This window comes from Malaya genurostris, chromosome 1 (genome assembly GCF_030247185.1).
Source record: "Malaya genurostris strain Urasoe2022 chromosome 1, Malgen_1.1, whole genome shotgun sequence".
NCBI classification, from domain to species: domain Eukaryota; kingdom Metazoa; phylum Arthropoda; class Insecta; order Diptera; family Culicidae; genus Malaya; species Malaya genurostris.
In genome coordinates this window covers 113,119,741-113,141,681 of record NC_080570.1, presented here as the reverse complement: position 1 = coordinate 113,141,681, position 21,941 = coordinate 113,119,741, and the positions used below count along the sequence as shown (strand labels likewise).

The 21,941-nt window shown below is 36.4% G+C and overlaps 1 protein-coding gene across 5 annotated transcripts in view; it reads left to right on the top strand.

Annotated features, from left to right (window-relative positions):
* The first annotated feature begins 527 nt into the window (after positions 1–527).
* LOC131425429 (transcription factor GAGA-like) overlaps positions 528–21,941 on the top strand; it is a 49,326-nt gene continuing 27,912 nt past the window's right edge. For 3 of the 5 annotated variants that reach the window (XM_058587341.1, XM_058587344.1, XM_058587345.1), the window contains exons 1-5: positions 528–684; positions 16,121–17,204; positions 17,269–17,391; positions 17,468–17,572; positions 17,643–17,696. In XM_058587341.1, the coding sequence (XP_058443324.1) occupies positions 16,151–17,204; positions 17,269–17,391; positions 17,468–17,572; positions 17,643–17,696 (1,336 nt within the window). In that variant the 5' untranslated portion in view covers positions 528–684; positions 16,121–16,150. Of the gene's footprint in view, positions 685–16,120; positions 17,205–17,268; positions 17,392–17,467; positions 17,573–17,642; positions 17,697–21,287; positions 21,508–21,941 lie in introns of all 5 variants that reach the window. The other 2 variants (XM_058587346.1, XM_058587342.1) reach the window with 2 other exon arrangements.

Genomic DNA, 21,941 nt, shown 5'->3' with positions numbered 1-21,941 from the left:
CCCGAAATATATGACACCCGGTTCAATGGTCTGTCTCAAAATTGGCAAACGAAAGTCCCGAATCGACCTCCCGTTGAACGATTCATTGGACATTAATTGAAGACAAACACGAGAAAAGGTCCTAAGTGCAAAAGAGAGTTTCTCTTTGTTTACTTTCTCTTTCGAGTATTACGGCTCAATCAGCAATCCTTCCATCTAACACTTCAAATAGGACAATAGCAAAAACCATCAACTTTCGATAGAAGCTGTACAAATTACTGGAATTTACCGTAATAAATGAAAGAGAAAGTAATCCAAGAGCAACTGTTACTTTCACTTGGAGCCTTTTTTAATGTTAATCGAGAATTCAACTAACTGTTCAACGTATTGGTAGACATTTTTTTCTTAGAGGGGAGAAATTTGTCTGTTGGTCGAAAATTGAGCTACATGCACACCCTGTATATGCCCTATCAGAGTACTCGGTTGCGCTATACGAAAGCGCTCATTTTGCTGAGCTGTGTGACGCTGCTCGACTAGTTCACGAAAAGAGGAAAATTTTCTCTCTACCTTTGATGCCACAAACAAGTGACTCGTGAGTGCAATTTCATTTGATGCTGGAAATTAGTGCAAATATTGTGTATTTCCTGCAAAAATTAGTGTTAAAGTGTATCTAACAGGTTACGGAATATTTTGTAACGCATATTGGTAAGTATACGATGTTGGTTTGAGCGTAAAATGCTGTTAAAGTTCGATCGCTTTAACAAGAGCTGAAACAGCAGTAATTTTCAACCTCTTCACTGTGCTTTGAGGATCCCGCACTATGCTGGTGTTCACTATCGCCTCTCGGCGTCATACCCCGTCTTGTGTCCATCGTCGAACGTTAGCAGCATTTACCAAGCCTATGCAATGATGGGTTCCTAGAGGGGGAACCGTGCGGCGGGAGTGTTGAGCCACATCGCTTTTGCGTTTGCTCGTGAGTGGAATCCATCTTCTCGAAGCGCACAATTTTTTTTTGCTTCTTCGTTCCTCATTCGGTACTGGCTGAATTTGAGTGGTTGTGCGCACTTTTTATTTGCCTGGTGTCATTTCTTTTGAGCGACTCTTGTTATGAATGGTGTTTATCGATTTTTTTCTGTAAAAATGGGAATAACTAGAACTTTGTTGATATCAGCGATGTATTATAACTGCTATACATGCGATACAAATGGAAATTAAAGAAACGCTGCTTGTAATATTTTCGATAATAATTGGTTCAATGAAGGATAATGTGGCTTGGTAATTTTAGCTGCCAAGATGAATACTGTTGCTAACTATTGCTAAATTGTGACAAAAAGAATATTTAAAGGACTGCCATCACTTATCAAATTAAAACTCCATTTGCGATAATCCTTATAATAGTCAAAATAATCAACACATGATTGGCAACGTAACATGACTTTAGGTTGAATTTCAAGCAAGCACTCGATAACTTCAATATTTCACACAGACCAAATGGTCGTCATAATATTAATTATTCGGGTTTAGAACATTGACGTCAAGCATATTTTATTTATTCATTTATTTTTCACTCTGCTTCGTGACACATTAAAAAACTTACCCAGATGATACACCTTTGAACTAATTCTGCAAACCAATAACAGAATCGTTCGCACTGAAGTTGGTACGTCTATACAGATCTGATTGCGGATGATGTGGTAGATCTTGACTTCATCAGCAAACGATAAACGAGAACCTTTCAGAGCAAAATTGACATCGTTGAAGTACAGTAAAAATATTAACGGTTCGAGATGACTTCCATGTGGTATTCCGGATGATGCGAGGAACTCTTCGAAAGTGTGAACATCAATTTAAACTACTAAAAGGTATGACTGTATCCAACGAAGAATGTTCGAACTGAATCCAAGCCTGTCCAATTTAGCAACCGTGATGTCGTGGTTGATTATATCGAAAGCGAAAGAGAGATCTGTACAGATAACGTCCGTTTGTGAATCGTTAGTCATTGCATTAGTCACAAGACAAAAACGATACTAAATTCGTGGTTGTAGAGCGGTTAGACATGAAACCGTGTTGAGTATCGACTATATATTTCTTGCAGTGATTGAAAGTTGATGTCAGTATAACCTTTTCGAACTGAGTGAAGTAATACCGTGGTATACCGTTTATATCCTTTAGCGCATTGCTTGTGGACTGGGAACATAAAGGAAGCTAAGCAAAGCCTTGCTATTACATTCCTTTTGTGGAATTTGATCTTCTGTTGACTACTGACACCAAGAATCCTTTTTAGATCGGGACTCGAACATACGACAACTGGTTTGTAAGATTGTAAAGGGAATATAAAGAATATAAAGGGTGATTTTTTTGCTGGTATCCTTTTGGCAACACTGCTTTGGACAGATCACGCGGGAATCGTGTCTTGTGTCATTAGCAAACTTGTTCAGTTTAATCTATAATTTAATCAGAAATCGTCGTTTGAATTATATTTTAATCATGGATGGCCACTAGCAAAGTTGGAGGAAGTTCCACTTTTTTATCGAAAAATTGTGTTCAGCGAATGTTCTGGTTGAATGGATAAGTCAACAAGTAAAGTTACTGCATCTGGAGTGAAGACCAGTCAGAAGCATTGCAATAACTACCAATGCATCTAAAAAAAGTCACTGTTTGGTGTGGATTATGGGCCAGTGGCGCAATGCTAAAATTGGACCTTACACATGAGCCATCTAAAGCGGCCAGCATTTGTATGAAATCATCTTCAAACATAAAATTATACTGGTCGTTCTATCGATTCCTATTAGAATTTCATCAATTTTTTCAAATTTTTGTTTTGAATATCAAATCCTATACTTATACCAAATACATGGACTGAGAAGTTTGATCGACGGATTCCCGAGACATTTATGTGGAATACTGTGATAGCTTCAATTCATAATCCATATACTAGAAAAATAGACAATACGAAAATTACAAAACTAATAGAACTACAGCAACTTCAAGTAATGTTGCCAATTGAAAACATTTTTGCTTGCTCTACTTTGTCAACACTGAACGGAAGAACAGGCTAGGCTAACTTGTTCATTTGTTGAACCAATCATTGGCGATGCATTTGTGTGGTACCTAGGGGTATTATTATTTGTATTTGCTTATACCTCTTAAAATCACCCTTTATTACTAATGTTTTTGCTTGATGTCAAACCTAACCCAGTTTTTACCCCAACAGCTGTTAAATGTTTTGGGTTGGAACTGGGTTAGTTTTTGCTTCAAGCAAAAACGACTTAATAGAATTAATCATTGCTTAATTTGAAATCCTGAATGTTATTGGTAGATGATCTGAATCAAAGCCAGTTGAATACAAATGTGACATCGATCTTCTAAAACTAGATCAATTGTGGAAGAATTTCTCATAGAAGATAAATTAGTTGGGCTATTCGGAAATGAAACTGGCTAAAAACTAGCGGATAGTTAATTTTTAAGAACTCCTATTTTCTGATTATTTTTCTGGTTACTCCACGAGATATGCTTAGTATATAGTATCCGCATTTTTATTTGCTCATCAATGGATTCAAATCATAAACATTTCAAAAATGGGATCTCATAATGGATGTACTAATTGTTTATTGACTAGCGAATACATTAGAGGAAAAAAATTGTGTTTTAGAAGAGCCAGGCGTGGAAGCAGATAGGTTTTGTTAAATTATAGGTATATGTACATCTAATGATGTTAAATTAGATTTTATTGGATGATAATTTAATTTTTTTGGTCTGACTTGACATTGTCAATAATTGAATTTAGGTTCTCCATCACAATCAGAGCATGAAAATTCGTCTGAGGATTTCGATCATTGAACAGATATGTTTGCAAGTGAATTACCACAATTAAACAGCATATGTCCATGGGTGTACGTTATTTGGCCGAATTTTGTTTGGCATAACTTTGTTTGGCATAACTTTTGTTTGGCATAAATCTATTTGGCATAATCTCGTTTGGCATAAAATAAAAAATATATACTGTTTCATTTGGCATAATTTTCATCTGGCATGATTTCAATTGTGCATATTTTCTTTTGATTCGTCTTATTCTGGGAGTAATTTAAAAGGTTGAAATACATAACGGCCTGAAACACTTGGATTATAGGTTTTCCGATTAGTGATTGGACGGCGCTTCCGACGGCGGGTCGGCGTTCGTTGTACCATAGTCGAAGCCCTGGTAATGGCGCCATTGTATTAGGATCGTAGTGTTGTTATCATGCCATTTATAATGTTTTACTTTCACTTACGGAAGGAGCGGAGAAAGCTCAGTATGAAATGCTTTGAAATTGCAGCCATCGATTGTTGCTGGTTCTCCATAGCGGCAAAGCGTCCGTTTTAGGAATTTTGTTCTGGGTTGCTGAAAGAATATCGTATAACTTCTGATCAAAATTGACTTGAACTGCATCAAATAAAAAAAAACATTGTTGTTCAGATTTTAGTACATTTCTTCATCATCGCCTTCAAAATAGGCTTCTGTTCGTTCAGCGAACTACTTCGTATGTCCTCGATCGAGTCATTCGTTTGGAAATAGGAAAAAGTCACAGGGGACCAAATCTGGCGAATAAGGTGGCTGAGCGATGACTTTTGTTCTGTGTTTGGCCAAAAATTTAGTCACAATCATACTGGAATGCGACGGCGCGTTTACTTCTTTCGGTACAAGCTTGGCTTTGACTCGTTTCATACCCAAAACATCAACTAGAATGTGCTGAGTCGATCCATAAAGATATTTTTCTAGTTTTGAAAAAGTGCTCAAAGAGTTTTAATTCCACTGTCGATATTGTTCAATATTCCTCTTAAGTCAGGAACATTGCCAAATATTTGGAAAATATTTATTTTCTCAGCCGATGTATTTAATTATCGTGGTATAGCCGCACTATGCGCCGTATCTAAATTATTTGAAACTATAGTTCTAGATTTCATAAAGCACAACAGCAAAAACTCAACACGGATTCATGCCTAAACGATCAACTGCAACAACTTACTGTACTACAATTAATTTATAGTTCGATCTCTACAAGCACGCCTACAGGGGGACCCAATCTACACTGATTTCTCTGCAACCTTGACAAACTAAACCACCAAATAGCAGTACTTAAACTCAATAAACTTGGTTTCAGTGCATCGTTGCTAAATTGGCTCCAGTCATACCTAATTGGTCACGAAATGTTTGGGAAAATCGGAGACTTGATTATATTACCTATTGTTGTCTGAAGTCCCTCAAGGACCATTCTTATTTTTACTCTACCACTATGATCTCAAGTTCATATTGAAATGTCCCAAATTATCCAAATTATCGCAGACGACTTCAAGCTATTTTACCTAGAATACACTATATATTTACAGTCACCTTCGGACATATTCACAAACTGGGGTCATGATCAGTCGGTGTTGAACAGTCGTTCGCACCGCACGCGTATAGCTCTTGGCTCCTGGAATTTTTTTCTGGCTACCTAGAGTTTCATTGATTCAAGGCTTCAGTCTTTTTCAAGGCTACCTGAATCACTAACTAAGTGATACAAAGAGTGATATTAGAGTGACTAAGTGATACAAAGAGTGATATTAGAGTGACTAAGAAATTAATCAGCCTTTTTTAAGGCTAGCTAGGAGTCTAATCGAAGACTAATTTAGCCTAGTTAATTTAATTTAAAATTTCATTAATTTCAAAAATGCCTGCGTCCAACCGGAAAGGCAACAAGCCTAAGGCTAAAAATAATTCAATACGGAATAAATCACAATCCGTTATTCAACATTTTTCTAATAACATTCACGATCTTATAGAATCTGAATGTAAAAATAAAAGACAACGGACGGATTTCCCTTCCGTTGATCCTATGCCGTCTAACAATATTTACGAGATTCTTCCTGAATCCGATTGTAGCGACATAGAAGAAAATTCTTCAAAAATTCCCAAAATGGACGCTTGTCGTTCTGGGAAGAAACATCAATCTATGCCACCAGTGACGGTGATGATTTCCGACTTCAAAGCATTCCGTACTGAGCTTACTACTTTTCTCCCGGAAGTAAAAGTCTCATTTCAAATCGGACGAAGAGGAGAATGTCGAGTCTTGGTGGATGGATTGGAAGATTACGAACGTCTTATTCGATATTTGTCCGAAAAACTTCATAAATTTTATTCATATGATATAAAATCAGACAGACCCTTCAAGGCTGTCTTGAAAGGATTATCAAATGATCAAAGTATTGATGAAATTAAAAATGAACTAAAAGAATTGCTTGGTTTTGCCCCTTCCCAAGTAATACTTATGAAAAAAAGAGCGAATGGTACTTCTAAACCACGCTCTGGAATTTCCCATGAACTTTACCTAATACACTTCAATCGAAGTGATGTAAACAATTTGAAAACTTTAGAAAAAGTACGTTTCATTTCCCACATTAAAATTCATTGGGAACATTATAAACGGCATAATCGTATTGCTAACTTAACGCAATGTCGTCGTTGCCAAGGCTTCGGTCATGGAACCAAAAATTGTCATATGGATATACGGTGTTTGAATTGTGGTAAATCGCATTCGAAAGACGTTTGTCCAATGAATGAAACCACTGATAAATTTTCATGTTCAAATTGCAATGGAAATCATAAATCCAATTATTTGAAATGTCCTGTCAGGGAAAAAATTTTAAACGCTCGTTCGCTTAGACAACAAGTCAAATCAACGACCTTAAATTTACAGAATATACCTGAAAATTCTTCTAAGGCACCTGCCAATTCGTCTTCTAACGAAAACAATTTATTGACAGGTAGATCGACCTCGTCATCATCTTCTTCTAATGTCAGTTATGCTGGTATATTAGGTAGAAATCTATCTCCTATTTCTTCTAATGTAAATAATCAAAACACAGGACCGCCTTGCAGTTCTTCTTCTAACGAAAACAATTTATTAATAGGTAGACCGGCCAAATCATCTTCTTCTAATGACAGTCTACCTACAAATATTCCTTCAATGCCATTCGCTTCTTTAAATGAAGTCGATTTAGGCGATATAACTGAAAATAAAATGATCTACCTACAAGATCAACTTTTTCAAATGATCATCCAAATGAATTCGACTTCATCACTTTTTGAAGCATTTCAAATCGGATGGAAATTTGCAAATAATATTATAATGAATTTAAAATTTAACAGTGATGTTAAATAATTATTTGAATATTTTAAATTGGAATGCTCGATCTTTGAAATCGAGTGAAGATGAATTTTATAATTTTCTCAAAGTTCACAAAATTCATATTGCCATTGTGACAGAAACTTTTCTTAAACCAAATGTAAAATTGAAAAGTAATCCACATTATGTGGTTCATCGATTTGACAGGTTTACTGGAATTGATGGTGGAGTTGCCATTTTTGTCCAACGGCAAATTAAACATCGAATTTTACCTTCTTTCAATACTAAAGTTATTGAAAGCTTGGGAATCGAAGTTGAAACCATTCATGGAATTTATTTCATCGCTGGAGCATATTTGCCATTCCAATGCACCGGCGAACAATTAAATTTCTTTAAAGGCGATTTGCAAAAACTTACAAGATATCGATCGAAATTTTTCGTAATAGGGGACTTAAATGCTAAGCATGTCCAGTGGAATTGTAGGCAAAATAACAGTAATGGTAAAATACTTCATAATCAACTCTCAGCTGGTTACTTTACAGTTCTTCATCCCAGTAATCCTACTTGTTTCTCTTCCGTGAAAAACCCGTCTACAATTGATCTGGTTCTAACAGATCAAAGTCACATTTGTAGTGAACCGATTACTCATGCTGATTTTGACTCAGATCATCTTCCTGTAACATTCATACTTTCCAACGAAGCTATAATTAATCCAATTAGTTCTATATTCAACTATCATAAAGCTAATTGGTTGGATTACAGATCTCACATTGAAAATCATGTGGATCATGAAACTATTTTAGAAAATTCTGCGGACATCGACACAGCAATTGATAATTTGAATCATTATATTATCGAAGCTAGAAATCTTTCAGTTCCCAAAGCTCAAACTAAATTAAATTCTCCTATCATCGATGACAATCTTCAACTGCTCATTCGGTTGAAGAATGTTCGTCGACGACAATATCAACGTTCTCGTGATCCTGCTATGAAAAACATAGTTAAGGATTTACAAAAAGAAATTAAACATAGATTTACTCTTTTGCGAAATGAAAATTTCGCTAAAGAAGTTGAACAAATTAAACCATATTCTAAACCTTTCTGGAAACTTTCTAAGGTTCTTAAGAAACCTCAGAAACCAATTCCTGCTCTCAAGGAAGGAAATCAAATACTTCTTACAAATGGTGAAAAAGCTCAAAAGCTAGCTCAGCAGTTCGAGAGTGTCCACAATTTTAATTTAAACGTTGTGAGTCCTATTGAAAATGAAGTCTCACTGAAGTATGATCATATTTCAACCCAAGTGTTATCACAAGATGACTTTATTGCGACGAATTTTGATGAAATTAAATCAATTATTAGGAAACTCAAAAACATGAAGGCTCCTGGTAATGATGGAATTTTTAATATTCTTATTAAAAATCTTCCCGATGTTGCCTTGAGACTCCTGGTTAAAATTTTCAACAAGTGTTTTTCATTAGCTTACTTCCCAAAAAGATGGAAAAACGCTAAAGTAATTCCTATCCTAAAACCTGATAAAAACCCAGCAGAAACATCAAGTTATCGCCCAATTAGCTTACTTTCTTCTATCAGTAAACTTTTTGAAAAAATTATCTTGTTAAGAATGATGACTCATATAAATGAGAATTCAATTTTTTTACCAGAGCAGTTTGGATTTCGTCATGAACATTCAACTACTCATCAACTTGTCAGAGTAACGAACATGATAAAATCAAATAAATCTTCTGGGTTATCCACTGGAGTTGCTCTTCTAGACATAGAAAAAGCATTCGACAGTGTTTGGCACAAAGGTTTAATAGCAAAAATGTCTGATTTCCAGTTTCCTATTTATTTGATCAAAATGATTCAAAATTATTTAACTGATCGTACTCTTCAGGTTAGCTATCAGAATTGTAAATCTGAATTGCTACCCGTACGAGCCGGTGTTCCGCAGGGTTCGAGTGTAGCTCCAATCTTGTATAATATTTTCACTTCTGATCTTCCAAATCTACCCGTTGGTTGTCAGAAATCGCTATTCTGTGACGACACAAGTCTGTTAGCCACAGGTAGAAATCTAAGAGTGATCTGCAGTCGCCTACAAAGAAGTTTAAATATTTTCAGTGATTATCTGTCAAAATGGAAAATTAAACCAAATGCAGCAAAAACGCAATTAATTATCTTTCCTCACAAGCCAAGAGCTTCTTTTCTAAAACCAAACAATAATCACATTCTCAAATTGAATGGCTTGGAATTGACATGGTCTGATCAAGCTAAATACTTAGGTTTAACGTATGACAAAAAACTCACTTTCAAGGATCACATTGAAGGAATCCAGGCAAAGTGTAATAAATATATTAAATGTTTATATCCTCTTATAAACAGAAATTCTAAGCTCTGTCTAAAAAACAAGTTGTTAATTTATAAACAAATTTTCAGACCAGCCATGCTTTATGCAGTACCAATTTGGTCAAGTTGTTGTTCCACCAGGAAGAAAACGCTTCAAAGGATTCAGAATAAAATTCTGAAAATGATTCTGAAGCGTCCTCCCTGGTTTAGTACAAATGAGTTACACAGACTCACAAATATAAAGGGTGATTTTTTAAGAGCTTGAGAACTTTTTTAAACAATAAAACGCATAAAATTTGCAAAATCTCATCGGTTCTTTATTTTAAACGTTAGATTGGTACATGACATTTACTTTTTGAAGATAATTTCATTTAAATGTTGACCGCGGCTGCGTCTTAGGTGGTCCATTCGGAAAATCCGCTTTTGTCGTGAATACGACTTACTTTACTATGGGGTGCCTTTTCAAAATTTACCCTCTGAGAGAGTGATAAGTTTTTGATCGTGAATATCTCTTGTTGTATCTAACGAATCAACATAATTTTTGCTACATGCCATCGGAAATATGATCACAATTTTATGATAAAATTTTCAGTTGTGTGACATAATCTCAAATAGTTCAAAATTAAACTTTTCTGAAATGTTTGGTATAAACGAGTATCAAAGAGGATAATTCATATGGCGCGTTTGCCTTTCTCGTATTTTGAAAGCTCATAGCTCAGTGATCTGTGGAAGGATTTATATAATCTAACTACCAATAGAATCGAAATTTTTCAACTTAAACGTGTATAGCAAGAGCATTGAAGTATTTCAATAGTACACTATTGAAAAACCTATCTCATTTGACCCATGTCAACACCAGCCAATCAGAACGCGTTCTGAGGAAGAGAAGAAAATAGCTGCTGCTGTACAACAAATCGTTCAAGAAAAATGTTTCCAAAAGTGGTGAATATCGTAGTGAGTTCCTCAATTTGGTCCTTCTGAATGCTAGAAACGAATCCCTACAGCATATTGATAGTCTCTTTCAATAAATTATGCAAATCCGAAATGAAATAATCGACATTGAAATTCTATATGCGGCTATTTTTATAGCCGTTAGGACCGCCCATTAGTGAAAAAGCTACAAACGAAATCACATAAAAGGAAATCTCTTAACAAAAATTGAATCAGTTTGGATTCTATCGCCACTGCGAGCAGATGTGTTTTGTGTCGTCTGCACAGCTAGTTTCGCTTTCGACAAGAGCGATTACGTCACAGCTGCCAGTCATTTCGATGGATGAAAAAGCAACGTTGGAGAGCATTATAAAAAATCAGCCGTTCTAATGGCTCTAAAATTTTTCTAAAGAACTATTAGGATTTGTTTTTCGCAAATCGCAGGTAATTATCCTCAGTTTAGTGCAAATCAAGAACAATTTGGTTAGATTTGTGCACTTTTCGCTGTGTGAAATTCACAGTAATCGAGATCAAGTGAAGCCTTTTTTTGCGAAAAATGTTCCGAGTTTAATATCGTAGAGAATTACGCAATTTGACCCTTCTGAATGCTGGAAATGAATCCCTACAGCATATTGATAGTTTTTTTTCAATAAATTATGCAAATCCGAAATGAAATAATCGACATAAAAATTCTGTATGCGGCTATTTTTATAGCCGTTAGGACCGCCCATTAGTGAAAAAGCTACAAACGAAATCACATAAAGGAAACTCTTAACAAAAATTGAATCAGTTTGGATTCTATCGCCACTGCGAGCAGATGTGTTTTGTGTCGTCTGCACAGCTAGTTTCGCTTTCGACAAGAGCGATTACGTCACAGCTGCCAGTCATTTCGATGGATGAAAAAGCAACGTTGGAGAGCATTATAAAAAATCAGCCGTTCTAATGGCTCTAAAATTTTCCTAAAGAACTATTAGGATTTGTTTTTCGCAAACCGCAGGTAATTATCCTCAGTTTAGTGCAAATCAAGAACAATTTGGTTAGATTTGTGCACTTTTCGCTGTGTGAAATTCACAGTAATCGAGATCAAGTGAAGCTTTTTTTTGCGAAAAATGTTCCGAGTTTAATATCGTAGAGAATTACGCAATTTGTCCCTTCTGAATGCTGGAAATTAATCCCTACAGCATATTGATAGTTTTTTTCAAAAAATTTTGCAAATCCGAAATGAAATAATCGACATAAAAATTCTGTATGCGGCTATTTTTATAGCCGTTAGGACCGCCCATTAGTGGAAAAGCTACAAACGAAATCAAATAAAAGGAAATCTCTTAACAAAAATTGAATCAGTTTGGATTCTATCGCCACTGCGAGCAGATGTGTTTTGTGTCGTCTGCACAGCCAGTTTCGCTTTCGACAAGAGCGATTACGTCACAGCTGCCAGTCATTTCGATGGATGAAAAAGCAACGTTGGAGAGCATTATAAAAAATCAGCCGTTCTAATGGCTCTAAAATTTTTCTAAAGAACTATTAGGATTTGTTTTTCGCAAATCGCAGGTAATTATCCTCAGTTTAGTGCAAATCAAGAACAATTTGGTTAGATTTGTGCACTTTTCGCTGTGTGAAATTCACAGTAATCGAGATCAAGTGAAGCCTTTTTTTGCGAAAAATGTTCCGAGTTTAATATCGTAGAGAATTACGCAATTTGACCCTTCTGAATGCTGGAAATGAATCCCTACAGCATATTGATAGTTTTTTTTCAATAAATTATGCAAATCCGAAATGAAATAATCGACATAAAAATTCTGTATGCGGCTATTTTTATAGCCGTTAGGACCGCCCATTAGTGAAAAAGCTACAAACGAAATCACATAAAGGAAACTCTTAACAAAAATTGAATCAGTTTGGATTCTATCGCCACTGCGAGCAGATGTGTTTTGTGTCGTCTGCACAGCTAGTTTCGCTTTCGACAAGAGCGATTACGTCACAGCTGCCAGTCATTTCGATGGATGAAAAAGCAACGTTGGAGAGCATTATAAAAAATCAGCCGTTCTAATGGCTCTAAAATTTTCCTAAAGAACTACTAGGATTTGTTTTTCGCAAACCGCAGGTAATTATCCTCAGTTTAGTGCAAATCAAGAACAATTTGGTTAGATTTGTGCACTTTTCGCTGTGTGAAATTCACAGTAATCGAGATCAAGTGAAGCTTTTTTTTGCGAAAAATGTTCCGAGTTTAATATCGTAGAGAATTACGCAATTTGTCCCTTCTGAATGCTGGAAATGAATCCCTACAGCATATTGATAGTTTTTTTTTTCAATAAATTTGCAAATGCGAAATAAAATAATCGACATTAATATTCTGTATGCGACTATTTTTATAGCCGTTAGGACCGCCCATTAGTGAAAATGCTACAAACGAAATCACGTAAAAGAAAGCTCCTAACAAAAATCTAATCAGTTTGGATTCTATCGCCAATGCGAGCAGATGTATTTTGTGCCGTTTGCAAAGCTAGTTTCGCTTCCGATAAGAGTGATTACGTCACAGCTGCCAGTCATTTCGATGGATGAATAAGCATCGTTGGAAAGCATTATAAAAAATCAGCCGTTCTAATGGCTCTAAAAGTTTTCTGAAGAACTATTAGGATGTGTTGTTCGCAAATCGAAAGAAAATATCCTCAGTTTAGTGCAAATGTAGAACAGTTTGGTTAGATTCTTGCACTTTTCGCTGTGTGAAATTCACAGTAATCGAGATCAAGTGAAGCCTTCTTTGTTTTTGCGAAAAATGTGGAAAAGGGGAATGCTTGCATAATTCATACAATTGATCAACTATTTGATATTCGGAAGTGTTAAGGAACATGTCATTTGTTTTCGTATTCACGACATCCAGTTATGTCTCTGACATTACCCACCCGCCTTTTTTTATCGACAAATTTTGTTCAGCGATGAGGCTCATTTCTGGTTGAATGGCTACGTAAATAAGCAAAATTGCCGCATTTGGAGTGAAGAGCAACCAGAAGCCGTTCAAGAACTGCTCATGCATCCCGAAAAATGCACTGTTTGGTGTGGTTTGTACGCTGGTGGAATCATTGGACCGTATTTTTTCAAAGATGCTGTTGGACGCAACGTTACAGTGAATGGCGATCGCTATCGTTCGATGCTAACAAACTTTTTGTTGCCAAAAATGGAAGAACTGAACTTGGTAGACATGTGGTTTCAACAAGATGGCGCTACATGCCACACAGCTCGCGATTCTATGGCCATTTTGAGGGAAAACTTCGGAGAACAATTCATCTCAAGAAATGGACCGGTAAGTTGGCCACCAAGATCATGCGATTTGACGCCTTTAGACTATTTTTTGTGGGGCTACGTCAAGTCTAAAGTCTACAGAAATAAGCCAGTAACTATTCCAGCTTTGGAAGACAACATTTCCGAAGAAATTCGGGCTATTCCGGCCGAAATGCTCGAAAAAGTTGCCCAAAATTGGACTTTCCGAATGGACCACCTAAGACGCAGCCGCGGTCAACATTTAAATGAAATTATCTTCAAAAAGTAAATGTCATGTACCAATCTAACGTTTAAAATAAAGAACCGATGAGATTTTGCAAATTTTATGCGTTTTATTGTTTAAAAAAGTTCTCAAGCTCTTAAAAAATCACCCTATAGAACCATTAGATGTAATGTCACATAATATTATAAGCAAATTCCGACAAAAATCGATGCAATCTTCAATTGAATCGATTCGCTCTCTGTATTAGTTAGTAAGTTAGTATATAAGTTCCTTTTCCCCATTACACAATACAAGTAGGTTTAGAATTTTCCCTACACAAAAATCTCAGAATTGCGGAAGCAAATGATGTCTTCATGGTAATAACCAAATCATATATATATATATATATATATATATATATATATATATATATATATATATATATATATATATATATATATATATATATATATATATATATATATATATATAACAGGGCTGAAAAGTCACCACTTGTGGCTGAACACCCAATTTAAATCTTAATAATTTAATTTTAACTCATATTCCAATAAATAGTTATTTAAAAAAAAAAAAAAAAAAAAAAAAAAAAAAAAAAAAAAAACTGGGGTCATGATAATAGAATGGATCAGAATGCCTCGAAGTATTCCGTTTTGTCGTTCACTCGTAAACGCTCGCCGATTGCCTACGACTACAGTATCTCGCACAATATACTGAAACGTGAATCTTCCGTGAAAGATTTGGGTATTATTTTTGATTTCAAGCTGGGCTTCAAAAGTCACATCGATTATGTGATTCCAAAGGCTTCCAAGCTCTTGGGTTTCGTCTTTCGCGTTACCAAGAGCTTTACGTCTTCCACCATCTTTTCGGTCACTAATTAGATCTACATGCCGATTCTAACCCACGCTTACTTTCCACCCCCTCCACCTACCTTCATCATCCATTTACTTATCCACTTTTCTCTTCTCTCTCGGGTCGTTTAAGCAAGAACACTATTGCTGCCCTGTAATGATTGATGTCATCAACTAGTTATAGGGTTATAGGTTTAGTTTTAATTGTTAGTGTTGAGTCTTATTGTTTCTGTTGAATCATTGTAATCTGTTGATACAAAAGATGAAGAGGTTTTGTGCCTGCTGGAGAGAGAGATTGTCAAATTTTTGCTCCATCGGGATTTTCCCTGCTCCTCAAAATAAACAAAAATCAACACGACGATTTTCAAGCACGATATCTTTCATTTTTTCGATGTTATCGTCGTTAACAGAGGTGGCCTGAGACAACTTTTCTACAATCTCACGACCCTTACTGAATACTTCTGCTACATTTTTTTACCGATTGGGTTTACGCGTACGGTTTAAATGTAGATACAATCCGGGATTAGTCCGGGTCAATTTTAATCAGAAGGTATGTTGTTAGCTTGAATCCAGATATACGATAGATATTTCAATCCTCTACTAGCGGGCCTATTATAATGTTCGTTTTTGTTGACATGGGATATCTGTTTAAAGCTTGAATTGAAGGAATATTAAAAAAACTAATCAGAGGCGATTTGAGCCTATTCCAATCAATTCAGTTCTTCTCTGAACCTTAAATTGACTCCAACAAACTGTTTGATATTTTCTCGTTAGCGCCGCTTCATGGACTGTAAACGTATCATAACGCAGTATTTAAAAAGGTACTTTATGTTGTTTTCCGTTTGTTAGCCCCAGTCGAAATGTGGCAATTATTTTCAACAATATTCTGCAACAGGACCTTTGCATTCAAGTAAATTGCACTCAAACTTGTTCATTAGCTAAGAAGTTGAATAATTCGGTTCTTCTAAAAACTTAACCTGGAAGGACTCTTAGTTTCAGTAGGATCGTAGTACTAGCTATGCAATGATTCTGTACGCTATGAATCGACTGCGAAGTCTGTTGAAACAGAAATGACAAAAGGAATGTAATGCCAAGACATTGCTTCAAGAACTTTAAACGAATTTCGATGTCTCTGCAACGTTATAATTTGGAAGCTTGAACAGTTCACTAATAGGAGTGATTTTCGATATTCAGACGTTTTCGCGTTACCCAGTTTAGTCACCAACATTACCCACCTAGTTTTTTTTCCGATGACCGGTCATAAGACAAACAACCATCAGGTCAACCTACTTCATGTCAATCTGATAAGAATAGTTATCTGTGTTCGCAGTATAGATAATACCAAACTTTTTTGTTTCCATTCACCACCGCAGAATCGGTTCGAGCCCGGCATCGGCATCGCAATGTCGGCTCAGCAGTTTTCACTTCGTTGGAACAACTACACCAACTACATAACCGGTGCGTTCGATTCGCTTCGCTACGAGGAAGATCTCGTAGACGTTACGCTTTGTTGTGAGGGGCGCAAAATCCGGGCACACAAGATCTTACTTTCAGCATGCAGCGCCTATTTCAAGGAGATATTCAAAGAGAACCCCTGTCAACATCCGGTGATCATATTCAAGAATGTGAAATATTCGGACCTGATGTCGATCGTAGAGTTTATGTACCAGGGAGAGGTAAGCGTAGTTCAGGAATCGCTGCCATCATTTCTACATACGGCTGAGCTGCTTTCGATTCGGGGTTTAACCGACAACAGTGGCGATACGAGGCAGCAACAGACCCAGCAGGCAACGTCGTCGTTAGCCCAGCAAATCATTCAGACACAGAATCAAAGTCTGCTGGATAAAGCAACGATTACGACGGCCGAGTCCGTTTATCTGACCCTGCCGTCAAATTCCACCATCGTACATCAGCCCGCCAAATTACTGCAGGCTCAAATTCAAACAGCTCCCCAGATTTTGAACAAAACCATTATCAAAGCTACACCCGCCGAAATGCCGGCTTTGGCTGCTACCGGAGCCACTATCACCGTCCCGATTTCTCAACCCCAACAGCAGACGATCGCTGCCAAGATTCAGGTACAACCCCAGCAGACGGCAACCGTACAACAGCAAGTTCAAGTACATCAACCCCAGCAACAGCAACAGCAGCATATTCAAACGCACCAACAGCAGTCACAACCACAGCAACAGCAGACCCAAGCCACTACCCTGCAGGAAGTGGTCGAAAGTGTAGTCAGTCAACCGAAGAAAAAGAAAATAAAAGTACAACAGATCATCACGTCCACTCCAAACCAATCGGGTGGCCCGACTACGACCGTTGTGACGTCTCAAGTACCGCAGGGGACGGCAGCGGGATCTGGCGACACGGAAATCTACGAAACCTCGACGGAAACGTATCACATTACAACGGCTAAAGCGGAATCGGACGAGCATCGAGTACAGGAACAGGAACAAGGTATTTATCGCTTAGTGTAAGACATAATGTGGACCGTCCATGCAAGTTTTAACTATTCTTTCAGTCGAAACTTATGTGGAAGCAGCGCAGGCCAGTGGGGCAACTCTGAAGATGGAAATACCGGAATACATCGACTGCAGTGAGGGCATTAATACTACGGGTGCGAACAACACGTCCTACATACAAGGTTTGTATCGAATCGGATTTGTGGCACCGTTTGTGTTTGTTGTAAAATATGGTTTGCGTTTTTTGTTTTATCTCAGAAGAAAGTTACGAACTGGTCGGCGAAAACATGGATGACAAGGACGAAGACGATGAGGATATGAATCAGGACGGTATTGAAATGGAAACTTCGGACATGGATATGAGTGAGTTTCTGCGATTCTGGTTCGCAAAACTAGTACATCTGAATTTAATGTTTGCGGTTTTCATTTTCAGGTAGGATTTTCCAAGGAGCGACAGATGAACAAACCAAGGCGAGTTTGCTACAAGGTGAGTAACGTTTTACAATTTTATTATGAGTATGTTTTATTCGGGATGTTTGATCAGTTTCTTCAACAAGATAGAAGAAAGAAAATTTTGATTACATTCACTTTGCGTGTGAACAGGCATATTCTTTTCGAGTTTGTGATATCCTTTTCAAATTCCTGACATTAATCGCATTGAAATTGCATTGTAGTTAAACTTCCTTTGCGTCAATTTACTTGGGTTGAGTGAGCAAACAAGTGAAATTGATTGTCGATAGCAAGTTTTTAAGTGTTTTATAAGGAAATGTGTTTTTGATAAATGCATAAGTATGACCGGGTTTATAAAGTTTTTAAATTTGGACAACCATTGTGTTCTAAATTCCGTAATTTAGCAATTAGCATTCTAAACACCCTTAGAAATCTCAAAGGACTAATCCTGATTTTTCGGCAATGTCCAATGTGAATCGGTGAGGCATGCGATCATAAATGAAGGAAATAAAAATTCTGGTCTCTGGTTAGAAAAAAAGACCGTGACTTGAAACGATAATCCTCAAAAATTCCATCATTCGGTTCATATTCAACCGTTAGGTGGCGTTAGCAGTTCAACATAAACTACTGATGTACTGATTAGCCGAAATTAAATGAATTCCAGCAAGTTACCTAAATAAAAAAGTAAATTGTACCAATATTTAAGCACAAACGTTGTCAAGGTTTCCAAACTATTTCACTGATTGATTGATCATTCATCGAATTACGCATAAACCAATATGGAAAATTCTTTTTTCAACTCCATGAAACAATCCTTAGGATTGCAATGCTTAGAACAGAGATGGACGATTTAACTTTAACTGATGGTTTTGATAGATGGGATGAATCGAGAAACTGAGACTCGTTCTAAAATTAGTGATTTTTAGTATATTAAATGTTCAAATATTAATTGATCATGGTTTGAATTCTTCCGCTAAATGAAAAATAAAACGAAAGGTTAATGAAATCATCCAAAGATAGAATTCCACTCATCTAATCTCATCCACACCGTGGAACAGCTCTGCCAAATGAGCCACCCTGTCGATGTAGCGAAAGCACCTGTCAAAGTAGCCTGATTGAGCCAAACGCTGGCTCTTATGTTTGGCCTACTAGCGTAAACAAGAATTTACAAACTAAAGGGGTTAAATACAAAGTTGAGGCGCAAAATCGAGTTCGTAATAGAGTTTGATTTGTGCGTTTTTTATGCGGATTTCCGAAGTTAAGCGGTTTTTTACGCGGATTTCCGGTTTTGTCTTAGAAATACATGAAACGTCATGATCTGGTGTATTCCGTTTTTTTAAGTCAACTCATGAAACTTAGAAAATTTTCGATCTTTTCCAAAACATTTTTTTTAGATTACACCAGATCTCGACTATTTATGCATTTCTAAGACATTTCTAAGAGTTTTCGATTTCGGAAATCTGAATTTTTTTCTAAATTCCAAATTTTTGTTTGAGATTATACCAGATCTGGACGTTTCGTACATTTCTAAGACATTTGGCATAAAATTTTTTTTTTTTTCGATTTTGCGATTTTTTCTTCCTGCGCGAATTTCCGAAGTTACGCGATCTCAAATTCAAGTCCCGAAGTCGATTTTATAAAGATATTGAGTTTTCCAAATGATGTTTGCCCTGATGTTGACAAATATCGATTTTTGAGGTTCAGAATTCTAAACAAAACTGCATTGCATACAAACGAAATATTTTTACTGAAAAAGTAACAGTTCAATACACATATTTGTAAATACGAACAATTCGATGAAAATTTAAATCCGCGAATAAATTTTTTGAGATACTTTCACTGTAATTCTTCGAAGATTTATTTTTCTGGATGGAATATTACACAGATATTCTCGAAATATGTACTTTCAGAGTATGCAAAAGTTCAGTTTTAATTTTGTGAGCCCCAACTTTGTATATAACCCGTTAATGGTACAAATCTACAAATAACCGGAGGAACATGCTACTTGAGTCAATTAATTTCCTGATCCTGAATCCTGATTGCTGAATAAAAACAACATGTTTTATCTTGTCCTCACGTTATTTTTTTTTTAAAAATAAATGATAGATGTGCAACTGTTCATTCTTGCGATATGAAGTCACACAAAGTAAATATGAAAAATAGAATCACCGATTTTTTTTAACACTGTTTAATCGAGACACTTTGACATGTGGTTTCCACATCTCTAGGATTGCTAAATTAGCGATAATCTTTTCTGAGTCCTTATTGCCTTTTTCTTTCCAATCAAAAAGTATCATTAAAACATGTATGCTACAATATTACATCTACGGAACAAAAAGTATTCGTCATGGGTATTGTGATCTTATCAGATTAGCTGAAAGCTTTTGAATGCGTCTAAGATTTTCGAAATCTGTTCAGGCAATACCGAGAAAATTTAGCGCACTGAAAATACTGCCTGTAGCATTATCTCTGGAGCCGGAAGCTTTGTTATTACATTCCTTTTGTTGAATTTGACCTTCAGTTTCAATAGGCTTGGAAACCGATTCAAAGCATACAGAACCATTGCATGGCTGGTGCTACAATCCTACTGACACTAAGAATCCATCCAGATCGGGGCTCGAATATACGACAACCCGGGACAAAACCGGAAGTGACAGCTATTTGATATATTAATTTGATCAATGAATCAAAAGTAGTTTTCCAATTTTTTTTATCTAAATCTTTTGAAATAGAAAAAATATGCAAGGTACATAGAAATTATCCAATCTCGTCGAGCTGAGTCGAATGGTCTATAACACTAGGGGTCTCACGATCACCGATTAAAAGTCGGCTTTCCAGCAATTCTATACCCTAACTGCAGAGAAAGGCAAAACGGTCGAGTGTGTTTGGGAATAATTTTTCGCAAGTTTCATTGTTCTATATTTCATTCATTTACTGTTTACAATTCAAATGTTCAAAATTTTGGCAGTTATTCATATAAAATTGGATTTATTTCTTATGCTTACTAAGCAGTCGCGAAAAGTGAATATGAGTGCGAAAAAAAATATTTGTGGAGTTTCCCGGCCAGTATAGAGTGCTAGAGAAGGAGAAGGAAAATAGAATAAAAACTAACGTGAATTCGATCCGGGACTAGTTCGGTACGTAAACGTTTCAGTATATGTATAGATTGAATTGCTCATTCGTTTCATAGTATATTTTTAGCGGTTTTCTTTTTATTTTATTTCGTAAAACTTGATTTTGGAACATTTGTTCTTGACACTCGGATCACTCACTTATTTATTCTATTTTCGTTTCTCATCAGTGATTAACCTTGTCAGGGTCAAAGTTATTAGTCTCTTACAAAGAGAGCCAAAGATAAGCCAAGGTTGTTTCAGTATTTCAATTTTTCGAAAATACATACGCTTAGTTATTTCGAATCAATTCTTAGGTACTAATTAATTACTGAAATATCCTGTAACTTATCCGAAGCTATGCTACTATTAGATTTCAAACTGCTCATGATGATTACTGAACATTTCTTCATTCGTTGTATTTGTCCCCTCATTCAAATTTCAAACGGCAAATGTTTCGCTCAATTGCCAGACCAGCGTCTAATCTGTGGTCTTCTCTCTCTCTTGTTATCTTCCAGACGCTGAGCTCCGTTTCCGCTGCAGTATCTGCTGGAAGGGCTTCAAGCACCCGATGTCCTTAACCCTACACAAGGATCTGCACTCGGGGAAAACCAAATGTCCCGTATGCTTGCGTTCGTTCTCGCGCAGCTACGACATGCGGATCCATTTGAGCAAGATACACAAAATTACGCTCAAACTGGATGCCAAACTGAACATTAAGAACATCAGCAATTTGAAGTAAGGATGGGAGAGAGAATTAATTCACCATGTATATAAAATTTGTGTGCGTGTGTGAGTCTGCGTGCACTTGTATACGTTGAAAGAAAAATTGCACGGATTGCTTTCTGATTTGTTACGGGTCTCGGTTTAACAAAATTGAACTGTCACTCGGTCAGGTTTTCTTCGGGATCTCTGTTGGGTTACGTTTCATGGAATCTAGGGTCTAGTCCTTTTAGTCTAATATTATGTTGAATTTTTGCAGTAACCGGAAACTAGAATCCTCTTTGATTTTGATTAGATAGCAAACCAATCTTGCGCTCGTCACAGAATCGGGTAGATTTTCGCATGCTTTTATAACTATTACGATTCATTGCCAAAGGAAGTTTGTACTGAAAGCTATACAATAATATCGTTAGTAGGATTAAAGTTGCATTTTATCCTTCAAGTTTCTT